We start from the raw sequence: 12,011 nt of genomic DNA on the forward strand, positions 1-12,011 counted from the left end.
AGGTTAGTAAGGAGTTGGTTGATCGAGTTGATGCAGTTATACCAGATCTTTAAAGCATTGGAAAATGAATCGTTGATGGGGATAATAATTTGGACATCGTCCGCATATATGAAATGGACGATGCCTAAGTTAGATAAGATGTGGCAGAAGAGTAACAGGTAGATGTTGAAAAGGGTGGAAGAGAGAGCGGAGCCTTGGGGTACACCTCGAGTTAGTTTGATGGGGTCAGATTCGTTGTTGCTTAGTTTGACCTTGAAATGTCTGTTTTCAAGGTACGATTTAAACCAGCAGTGGGCAGTTCCTGTTATGCCTATGTTAGTGAGTTGGGTTAGGAGGATTTTGTGACTGATGGTGTTGAAGGCGGACAAGATGTTGAGCATAGCTAGGAGGTAGGCTTGATGATTATCCATGCCTTTGAGTATAGTGTCTGTGAGGGATATTAGGAGTGTTTCTGTACTGAAGAATTTACAGAATCCAAATTGGGACGGGGATAGAATATTATGTGTGTCTAAGTACTCAGCGAGGTTGAGGTTGACTACCTGTTCAGTGATTTTGGATAGTAGCGGTAAGTTTGACATTGGGCGTTAGCTAGTTCTGATGGGTCGAGATTGGGTTTTTTTTAGGATGGGTTTCACAATTGCTTGCTTGAGTGAGGTGGGGACTTCACCAGCTGTCATTCTATCGAGGAAATGCCCATCTCAAGTTCTTTCATTGTTTTTCTGGCGTCTGTAGTTCCTATTAAATATGGGCTAAAGAACCCAGCCCTGTTGAAGACTAGTGGTCAAGCTGTATACTGCCCTGTGGGAGACCGTGTATCTTCCCATATTCAGATTCTGCTCCTTGAGCCAGCATTCACAACCACTCTGTGAGAAGTAGCAGGGCAGAGACAGCGAGTCGAGGTAAGAAAATCCAATGAATTGCACCACGCCAACACCTGTGCACGGGATTCAGGGTGCGCATATAGCTGTCTCTGGAGGGAGCCCAGGATCGGTCGCTGTGATGGCTGGGCTATAGTGGATGGGAGAAGGCAGCAAGCAAGGAACACGGACACAGTGCATAGAACTTCATTACTCCCCTTGATTTATTATTTTCAAGATACAGCATGGCTCTGCCATGTTAGCAACATGCATTACATAGATACAGCAGCGGCGCTTTCAAACTACCCACAGTCCGTGGTGCAGTAAGTCACCACACCTAGCTGCAATGTTTTCCCCGAGAAACTAAGAACTAATGGTAGTTTTCAACTACCGGCTTTGTACACTGAGGAGTTTTTAAAAAGAACAACACAAATAACATTTAGAAAATAACCCACCATTATTTTAAATACTTAGCTAATATTTTTTAAAAATATATTTATATATGTATATTTATATATATTTATTTATCTTTTTTAAACTTGAAGGCAGACACATGAAACTGATTTTAAAGTGCTTTTCATACATTATATATTATATATTCAGGAAAAGGTGCCCTGAACCGGTACATTCTATACAGCAAAAATATTTTGTTTTAAACAAAGGAAAAAAAAAATAACACTGGAGATTTAACTGACTGCCCTGGGTTAAACAAAAGCATCACTTCATTTTTCTGACTGCTGAGTTAAAACTACCTGAAACCTATCCTATTGGAAATAAATATTGAGTCTCTTCTCATGTTTGCAACCTGGGCAGTTTCCTTTTGTACAAAATGGCTGCTAGAATCAGTGCGAGGGTTAATGCTCCCGGCTGGGGTGAGGTCTGGAGTAAGAGAGAGGGAAGATCACCTGGCCCAGCAGGTTCCTCCTGCTTCCTGCTCAATCAGACCCCAGGAGCTGAAGAAGGAGGCACTCTTTGGCACAATGCTAGTATTAAGAAGGGCATTACTAGTAAATCTGAGAATGTACTCTGCATCCCTGGGCTTAGGAGTGTTCAGCCCTTGCCTTGGCAGGAGCGAAACAAAACCTATTTGAATAGCGTAACCAGAGAGAGCATTAGGATGGCAAATCCATAACATGATCTTCCTGTCCTGAGTCATATTGAGTGATATTTCACCTTGTTCCATGCTTTCCCCAACAAAATCCATCATTGTTTCCTTCCTCCAAACTCAAGTTTGAGATGGCAGGGTATTTCGGAAGGAAATATAGAAAGAAAACACTTTTCTCTCACTCTGGCCCTAACTGATGAGCTAACTGCACCTTGTCATTTTCCTTCTTAGAAAAATAAGAAGAAATCAGTGCCTGATGGCCATCTGCCTAGGGGGTGGGTGGGACGGAGGTCACAAAACACGTTGGGTAATACCAAAATCAATTCTAAACAACGGGCTTCCCAGTATTATCCTGTCGCCCACAAAGTATTGCACCATGCTCCTGTATTAATGCTAATACTTTTTAAAAAAAAAAACCCAAAAGAAGAGGAACAAGAACCGTGGAAGCTATGAGGCAAATTGTATCTGAAAGACTTTCTTGAATGCAGGAGTTTTGAAAAGTAAAAATCGCCATATATGAAAATATTTTTTGGATGAGAAATGTCCCATTGTTAAGAAGAGCTTCATGTTCCCGATGTCTTTTACGCCTTTCCCCCCATAGCAAACGCATGTCCTTCAGGCAGAGCAGACCATTGTGAGGTGCGTTCGTGCAGCACGTGTAAAGAGATCTTTTCCAGGTGCCACTTCCATTAAAATAACTTGCTGCCCACTATCCACCTGGAAAAAGAGATTTCTTCACCCCAGCAGGGCTTCTGCTCCATCCGTACACGAGAAGAAAACAGGAATGAGAGAAAAAGTTTGCCAGAATGAGAGTTCATTGTAAGAGGGTCCCATGGTTGGCGTCAGTTAGAGATAGATCAGGGTGTATAGCAGCTCCCGGGCTCCCGTCAGTACTGCTTCCTCATGTCTAAGTGATGGAAGAATGAGAGTTCATTGTAAGAGGGTCCCATGGTTGGCGTCAGTTAGAGATAGATCAGGGTGTATAGCAGCTCCCGGGCTCCCGTCAGTACTGCTTCCTCATGTCTAAGTGATGGAAGAATGAGAGTTCATTGTAAGAGGGTCCCATGGTTGGCGTCAGTTAGAGAGAGATCAGGGTGTATAGCGGCTCCCTGGCTCCCGTCAGTACTGCTTCCTCATGTCTAAGTGAGGGAAGTACACCCCACTTGAGCTTTGCTGCACCTGGTAGAAGCCTTTTCTTCTCCGACGACAGAATGCAAGCTGTTTAAGAGAAGAAAGAGAGGGAAATTACCAACCGCCGATCATGGGCAGACAAGACTTGACTTTACTGGGTTACAGGAACTACTTACCAGGAAGCACAAGAGGAAAAGCAGGATAAGTGCCAGCAGCACAGCAAGACATATCAGGATTATTGCCCAGAATGGCAGTTCATTTTGTTGCAATGCTGAAAGGAAACCAGATAAGAATATTTGAGTTGCCACACATTTTGGTAACAATGGAACCTTTTTTTTGTACCTGGCAGCTTTCACCCGCTACCCCCCCCCCCCCCCCCCCTGTATATCCACGTCTTACTTTATGTTTTACTCCAGTCATTGCAGTGTGACAGGCCTGGACCAAGGGCCATGCGCCAGCTCTCCTTCTGCACCTCTGCAGACACCGGCCTGAATCTGGGACCAGGAGGTGTGCAGGATCCGTGAGCACTGCCTCTGTGGCATCCCTAGCCCTTGAGCTATGGGCTAGAGAGAAAGCAGCTGGCATGAGTGACTCTCAGCCCACCCAAGCAAAGGAGACACCAGCACAACTGTCAGTGACACGGTATCTCTCAGAGCCCACAGAGGACATGCAGACAGATCCACTGGCCTATTGGGCACACAAGTCCACTGTCTGGCCACACCTAGCCAAAGTGGCTCAGCGATATCTGTCATGTCCACCAACCGGTGTCCTGCACCTCTAATTGTTCTGGTTTTCAGGATATCTGGAATGAATATGCATGAGCCCTTGAGCCAGGTCATTCTGCATGGGAGTGCAGTACTGCCCCAAAACATTCTCATTGAAGACCGCATTTCCTGGGGTGGAGGAAGGGGATCGAGGACTGCCCTCATCACACCACCTCTCAATCAGCGTTTGACACATTCCCCATGCCTGGGGCCTATTGGACAAGTGGTATTAGCTGAAACCTGCCCCCCTCCTCCCAGCCACTGCTGATTTTCTTTTAGGTCATGCCAGGTTGCCGGCCTAGAACCTTTTTCAACTGTGGTAAATTGCTGCCATTGCCCCCCCCCCCCCCCCCCCCCAAGCCTGCTGTCTTTATTTTTAGAAAATCACCAGTGAAAATAGCTGTTTGATAAATCGCTGGAAACTCCAGGCCTGCATGAGAGTCTGGAGGAAGACAGCCTGGACACAAGAGGGTGGGGGACGGCTTGCTATATTCCACTGCTGAGTTTGGCAGTGATTCACAGACATAGAGGGGCCTGCATCCATGCACTGCTGTGTGGCTACTGTCAGGCGGCCAGATGGCACCACTAGCATTTTACTCCATTATATCCCATGTCCCTTTAGTTACAATGGGGATAAAACCAGGACTGGCTCAGTCTGCCCCTTAGGACCCGGTGCTATCAGGTCCTTTTAAGCCAGTGCAGTGGTTCCCAGTCCTGTCCTGCACTTCTAATTGTTCTAGTTTTCAGGATATCCGGAATGAATATGCATGAGATAGAGTTGTGTGCCCGGGGGGGGTCTCCACTGTATGCAAACCTGTCTCATGCATATTCATTAAGACTATCCAGAAAACCCAGAAGGGCACCTCAAGAACTGTGTCAGCTAGGAGATAAACCCTGATTGTGGGAAAGGCTGAAGAAGTTATTCAGTGATCCACCGCCATTAAACAGATCCCTAAAACCTTTTTAACAAAAACATGCATGGGACCAGATTTAAGTTTTGTACAGTGGCAGGGCAGAAAAAGTGCAAACCAGCTGCAAGCCCGTTGACTTGCACATAGTTACCATGGCTGCCTTTTGGGCCCGAGGCTTGAATTTTCTGGGAAGGGATAAGTGAACAAAAAGCACTCTGAAGGTTTTTCCCCCTCCTTAAATTTAGCTCTTTCAGGAAAATGTTTCACGGGGCTGTACCTAAAAGCGTATGATGTTTCTCGTGCATAAGGTGCTTTTTCAGCTTTGTGCAAGAAAGCTGTCTTGGTGGGGAAGGAGAGAGGCCTTCCTTGCACTTGGTTTTGCCCTAATTTATTATAGGTTCCTAAACGCAGCGGTAAGCTTCTAATGAAACCGGGCCACTAGAAGGAGCGCCCTGCAGAATGACTTTCTCCTTTCTCAGAAGTCCCTGGTCTAGCAGTTTCCCATTGTTCTTCTGTGCTTTGCTTGCATTACGTACGCGTCACGGTGTAATCCGCCAGCTGAAAGTTGTTTCCTAGCCAGGATGCTCCTTGGGTTCCCTTTACAAACGACTGCTCAACAGAGTCCTTGGTTACAGCGGGAGTGTTCTTGAAGTAACAGTGACAATCCACAAGCACAGACCCCTTCCTAGACAGAAAGACAACACGGCAGAATCTTAGGGTAACTCTACTGAGTGTCTAAATTATTGAGTGCAGTGAGTAGGCAGCAAAGAAAAAATCCAGTGAGAAACACAGGATGTGACATCAGTAGACAATGCCCATCCTATTGTCTAGACAGCCTGAGGTCCGTATTCAGACACAGCTAGCTTTGGAGGTATAATCAATGGTGAAACCGCATGATTGAATATAGCTGACTATCTTAAAGTTAGCCGGATAACTATAGCCACTTAACTTTAGCACAGTGCTTTGGCCTGACCAGGCTTAGTCGGCTAAGTCATCTGGTAACTCTGTTTATCAGAGTTAGCCGGCTAAGTCCACTCCTCCCAGTTATGCACCTTGGAACGCCCCTAACTCAGCCTGCCAAATTCTAGCTGGTTATCTTATAGGGATGTGCAGCAGGGACGGATTTGTCCCATTCGGTATTCGTATTCGTCGGGACCCAAATCCATTGTATCCGTTCTCGGGGGACCCCGATCATTTCATTAGTCACATATGTATTTGTTTCCCCAAAAAAACCCCCATCCCAACCATTTAAATTTAATTAACTACAACCCGCCACCCTCCTGCCCCCCCCCCAAGACTTGCCAAAAGTCCCTGGTGGTCCAGCGAGGGTCCTGGAATGATCTCTTGCACTCGGGCCATCGACTGCCAGTATTCAAAATGGCGCCGATAGCCTTTGCCCTTACTATGTCACAGGGGCTACCAGTGCCATTGGTCGGCCCCTGTCACATGGTAGGAGCACAAGATGGTGCCGGCCGTCCATTGCTCCTACCATGTGACAGGGGCCGACCAATGGTACCAGTAGCCCCTGTGACATAGTAAGGGCAAAGGCTATCGGCGCCATTTTGAATACCGGCAGCCGACAGTCCGAGTGCAGGAGATCGCTCCAGTACCACCAGGGACTTTTGGCAAGTCTTGGGGGGGGTCAGGAGGGTGGGGGTTTATTCGTTAGTGATACGTTGTATTCGTGGGGGTTCGCCATATGTTTCGTGACCCCCACGAATACAACGAATATGGCATATACGTTGCGGATTGCCAATACGTTGCAAACGAATGCACACCCCTATTATCTTATTAGCTGGCTATAATTTAGCCAGAGAAGTGCCCAAATATTCATTTGGCTGACTATGTTTCTGAGTTAGCCGGCTAAATGCTTTTGAATATGGACCTCTCTAAGTCCTAGAACACATTTTTACCCCGCTTAGTATCTCAGGATAGAGCAGGTTAGAACTATATCAAATAAATAAACAAAAGGGTCCAAATCATTCACAGGAGCAGGTTTTGTCTGACATTTGCCCTCCAGGGGCCAAAGAGATTTTGAGTGAGTGAACTGAACCCTTAAGCAATCTACATTATGGGGCAAATGTTACAAAAGCTCAGCTGGGACGTGTATATGTAAAATAAGGAGTTGCCCATGTAAAATTGTCAGAATGTACTTAAGTGTATTTTCAGCCTCCGAAAGTGTAAGTACATAGCTTGCATAAATCTGGCTGCGTAAAGAAGAGGTATTCTGGGAGCTGCTGGGAGGTGCATTGGGGGCTGTTAAGAATCAGCCTGTGCATTGTTTTGAATGCGTATATTTAATAGAGATGTGCATTCGTTTTTGCAGAATTGGAAAATTTCAACGAAATTGTCCAATTCGGCATGTTTCAGTTAGCCCAAAAAAGATCGAGATTTTCCCGTTTTTTTGCAAAAATTCATTTTTCCGATTAGTGCGCATTAACGGGAGTCAGTGCGCACTAACTCCGCGCACTAACAAAAACTAACAAAAAGTAACAAAATCTAATGGTTTTTGTTAGTGCGCGCTAACGGGGAGTTAGTACGCACTAATTAAAAATCGTGGAAAAAAAAAGACCCGAACTGAAAAAAAAAATGACATTTTCCAAGGCAGCCGAAAAACGAAGAACAACACGAACGCAAAAAACGATGCACATCTCTAATATTTAACTTCACAACAACCCCCAATATTCATGCTCAGTTTTTGTGGGGACCTTGAAGCCGATTTTCAGAGTTTAGGGCGCCCAGCTTTGAAAGGCAAGGCACCTAACTTGGCTCCTTTGAAAAGCGACTGGGATTGACCGCCTAAATCTAGGGCCCTGTTTTCATTGCCAGTCTGGTGGTCAGAGCAACACCGGCACGCGGAGTTGAGAGGAAGGAAGGCCAAGTCCTGCTGCTGGCTTGGAGTGGGGGCAGTACGAGTGAGTTTTGGGGGATTGGTAGGGGGGGGTCTGTGGGTTGAGCTGACCCAGAGGTCCAATATTTTCCACCTGGGGGAGGGAGAGAGGATTACGGGGCGGAGGGAGGTTCTGTTAACCTCACTGACTTAACTTTTCAAGTTGAATGGGGGGAAGAGGGGATGTTGGGGAGAGGGGGAAGGGGCAGTGGGAATGGAGGTGAAGCACAGGGAGGGGTCACGGCTCCACCCTTTTTGTTTAATTGGGGTTAAAGGGAGAGGACTTAGTAGGGCAAATGATGATTTTCAGCGCTAGTTAGCTAACATTTAGCTGGTTGGATTTAGGGTGATGTTCAGCCGGAAATCTAGATGGCTAGATTCAGCTAAAAATCATCTTAATTTAGGGAGCAAAAATGTGGTTACCCAAGTAAGGGATTCAGCCTTTTGTTCTGAGAATCTGGCTTGCTTTGTTTAAAATCTGGCTTAATTAGGTACACTGCTGGAAATGTACCGCATTGCTGGCACTGCAGCAGGTTGCCATGTTGAATTCCACAAAACTAGATACAGTCCGAGAATTCCTTACTAAGGATTGTGTACGGGGCCATTTAGGGCATATAGATCTGGCTTGATCAGGTGGCTCAAACCGAAACTGATTCAAACATATGTAATGCAGGAGGATGCAGCACTGGACTTGACCTGCCATCTGACTTAACCGAGGCAACTTCAGTGAAGGTATCCAAGAATATACTGGGCATAATCCTACTAAGTGCTAATATCAGTTGGTAAACGATAGATTAAATACAATGAGAACTGTCAAGAACTCATGGACAAAGACAGAATACAATGGGCAAGTGTCCTAAAGGCGAATTTTAAAAGTGTTGTGCGCAGAAAAACGAGCATGGCTATGCATAAGTATTCACTGCGCACGTATTGCATATTTTCTAAAAGCCACAAGTACACGCGCATTTTTACTTTTGCGAGTGAATACATATGCATAAAAATTGGGGAGGTTTAGGGGCGTTCCAGGACGGGGCCAGCACGGTTGCTGTTATATAAGGCACCTACTCGTGTACTTTTTCCAGTTTGCTGGCGAGCTTTTACACCTGCTAATTATCTGCTGTAAGAAATAATAAACGTGTTTATTGTGCAGTACTGACTGGGATCGGGGCTGGGAAAACTGGGCGGTAGTTCGGGCTGAACAAGCAGGAGGCTCTCGATGGCCTGAAGAAGGACTGTGCGGACCGCCGGACTCGCCACGCGCAGGTTAGAAAACGGGCTGAGTCGTGTGTGTAAATCGTGCCTTATTCGAGTAAGTTCTCATTTACCTTTGAGCATATATTATAAGAAGGCATAGGACGTGGTTGAAAGCGGGTGCGTTCAATGCACCGTATGTGTTTGCGTGTGGGCGTACGTAGGCGCGCGTGTTGTGAAGCAAACGTATGCGTGTTTTGTAATATGCGCGTTGGTGAAACGTGCCCGTCATGTAATGCTATAGTAAAATTGTGCGCGCCTGTGTAAGTTTGCATGTGGATGCGCAGGCGTGCACGTTTCGCAGTTGTCCTTATCACTCTAGGGGCGAGATTTCTGTACACTGGAGGGGCTCGTCATTACACAAAGGCTCAGCTGGTAAAGGAATATAATAGCCTGTATTGGTCATACCTCAGGCCGGTGACCTCGCACACCTCGAACGAGTCTTTAAGACTGCTGTTCTGATAGAGCTGATTCAACTGAAATTGAAAAATGCACATTGTTACCTTGCAGCCCACAAGCAAGCCTGGATTTCTGGCTGCCAACATCAGTACCTAGAAACGTGTGTATCTGCTTTATTGCCAGTTTTCCTAGTTCCCTCTGGAAAATGTCTTGGTTTAGAAATTTAAGCCACTCACATCGTCAGTAATTTGCTTCTGCATGGCTTGATAGGCCTCGGAATTGCGGTCTTCACTTTCAAGGGTCTTGTTCACTATTTTGAAATTGTACAGGAAACCCAGGCTTCCTACAGGAGGAATAAAGCCGACAGTGGTGCTGCTGGTGGTGCTGCTGGTGGTGGTGGTGGTGGTGGGAATGGTGGCAGCAGGTGAAGTTGTGTCCAACTTACGGTATCCTAAAAAGATATCAATGGGAAAAATGAGCATGGATTTCACAGGGTAGGATTTGTTTGCACGTAATTATTTCTTTAGAGAATTCAGGGCTAGGGAAATTTGTTGGATTGAAAACTGAATAGCTGAAGTAAGCACTTCCTCGGGACAGAATCTAATGGTGCTGTCCCGGCCGGCCCTCGCCCCGCCGCTTTTGGATGCACATTTCCTGCTACACGCCCGGCCGGGCCGTTTCTAAAATATGCTCAGCGCTCGCATGGCCTGGCCATGCACGGACCTTTTCAAATTCACCCATTAATGAATATATGTGAAAGCTATTTGCATACACTCTATGTAATGTATGAAAATATATCTCATGCCTCTTTATTAGGGATATCATGCAAACCTGCCTGGCTAGGGCTGAGGACCGGGTTAAGCATCACTGTCCCATTCCATTGAATTTTCAGATTATTCTCTTTACAGACTATAATGGAGGGGTATGGAGATTAGAAACAGAGAACTGAACTAGCCTGTCAAGGTTTTTCTGGGTCCATATCACAAGGGACAGACTAATCCCATCCTGATTTTACCCTGCTTCACATGTGGACTTTTAATTCTGATTTTCCCATTGAGTTCCCTAAGAAAATTGGAAGAAAACTCCATGCACGCATTGGCGTAAAGCCATGACTGGATTAGCCTGTTCCTTATGACATGCAAACTTTACAAAAATGACATGCACAAACACACCTACTCCAGTAAGTGACCAAAATCCACAAAGAAGTAGGTGATCTAAATTATGGATTTCTATTCATCAGCATAAGGTCTTACAGTCAAGAGAAAAGATGTAGAATATCATAAAACAATACAGAAAATCAAATTAATACAGACCCTCAAACCCCTTCAATAAATTCAAAACAAATTCCAAGTATATGTATAACAAAAGCAAAACATCAAATGCACAATTATATAGTCTAAAGACTACCCTAATAAACTATCAAAATCAACATAAACCAAAAAATTACAAAACAATGCATAACAGAAAATAATTAAGGACAATACTAACCGCAACCCCGACCCCCAAAAAGTAGCCCAGGGATTTTACTTTATTTTGATGAGGGGAAGGGATGGGCCTAAAAAGTGGGTGGAATCGTTTGGTTAAGAGGCAATTTTGGGGATTTAAGGGGAGAGTTTTGGTAAAGAAGTGGGCCGTCGCCATGTAGTTTGCCTTTTTTTTTCTTTTGGGGGCCCAGAGCCACCTCAGAAGGTGATGGGAGATTCTTTGCAGATTTGGGGGTTTGTGTTTCAGGCAGCTTGTCCCTTTAATTCTCCCGTGGGATCATCTGGGATCTGCGTTAGTGGCCTGATGCTTCCTCGGGAAAATAACTATACCTACCTCAAGCGCCCTAAAATATTGAGGTTATCGTTTTTGTAAGTCGGTCGCGTTATTTTAATACCACAGGATTGCCTGTGCATAAGCTGCTTTGCATGCAGCAAATCATTTTATGTATCCAAATGCATGCAAAGTGGCTTATTTCCGTAGGGAGAGGAAAGCTTCTGGCCTATTGCGCAATAGTGCCGTGACCTGGCGTTATTACGTGATAAACAGCATTCAATGCATATTACATTCTGTTTCCTTCGCACTATCACCTTATCACAGCTGAGTAAATCTACTTATTTGGTGGCCATGGAAAGCAGTTGGCTCAGCCAGGTGGCACCCTAGCCAGGTTGCCCTGATCTGTTTCTGATTGTGATCTGCTTGGAGACAGAACTGGATATTAACGGAAAAAACTTCAATTCCGGTCTGGATGAATCTGGATTCTTGAGGACCCCAAGGAATATTCCGAGACATCAAAATGCTTACCATTCACATACAGGCTGTCTTTAGCTATTTCATACTCTCCCAAATGAGTGCCGTCGTTGGTCTTGTTTTTAAACTCCTCGTAAACTGCATCTTCTTGAAAAGCTTTTGCAACATAGTCGACTTTAAAGACACAGACGGAATCAACGATGGTGTTACTGCTGGAAGGCGCCTTCCTGCAAAAAAGGGGGACAAAATGGCCGAAGCAACAAGAAAATTAGGATGGTAACTTTCAATCTGGCATGCGTGCGCACATGTGTGTGCAAACGTCAGCCATGTCCAGATGTGCGTCCATTTCCAGCATGCTATTAAAAGTACCAAAAGTACTGGCTACCCATTCGCTACAGAATTCTCTTCAAGACACTTACTATTATCCACAAAACCTTATTTCAGGAATCCTCGCTCCAACTCTCACCATAC

The 12,011-nt window shown here is 45.3% G+C and overlaps 1 protein-coding gene across 14 annotated transcripts in view; it reads right to left on the bottom strand.

Moving 5' to 3' along the window:
* Window positions 1–1,057: 1,057 nt before the first annotated feature.
* The window catches only part of MUC16 (mucin 16, cell surface associated), a 161,524-nt gene continuing 150,570 nt past the window's right edge, over window positions 1,058–12,011 (bottom strand). For all 14 annotated transcript variants that reach the window (XM_029610950.1, XM_029610960.1, XM_029610949.1 and 11 more), the window contains 6 exons: window positions 11,595–11,767; window positions 9,545–9,759; window positions 9,318–9,385; window positions 5,305–5,453; window positions 3,270–3,364; window positions 1,058–3,180 (listed from right to left, as the gene is read on the bottom strand). In XM_029610950.1, coding sequence (XP_029466810.1) covers window positions 3,082–3,180; window positions 3,270–3,364; window positions 5,305–5,453; window positions 9,318–9,385; window positions 9,545–9,759; window positions 11,595–11,767 — 799 coding nt within the window. In that variant the 3' untranslated portion in view covers window positions 1,058–3,081. The remainder of the gene's footprint in view (window positions 3,181–3,269; window positions 3,365–5,304; window positions 5,454–9,317; window positions 9,386–9,544; window positions 9,760–11,594; window positions 11,768–12,011) is intronic.

This window comes from Rhinatrema bivittatum, chromosome 8 (genome assembly GCF_901001135.1).
Source record: "Rhinatrema bivittatum chromosome 8, aRhiBiv1.1, whole genome shotgun sequence".
Lineage (NCBI taxonomy): Eukaryota > Metazoa > Chordata > Amphibia > Gymnophiona > Rhinatrematidae > Rhinatrema > Rhinatrema bivittatum.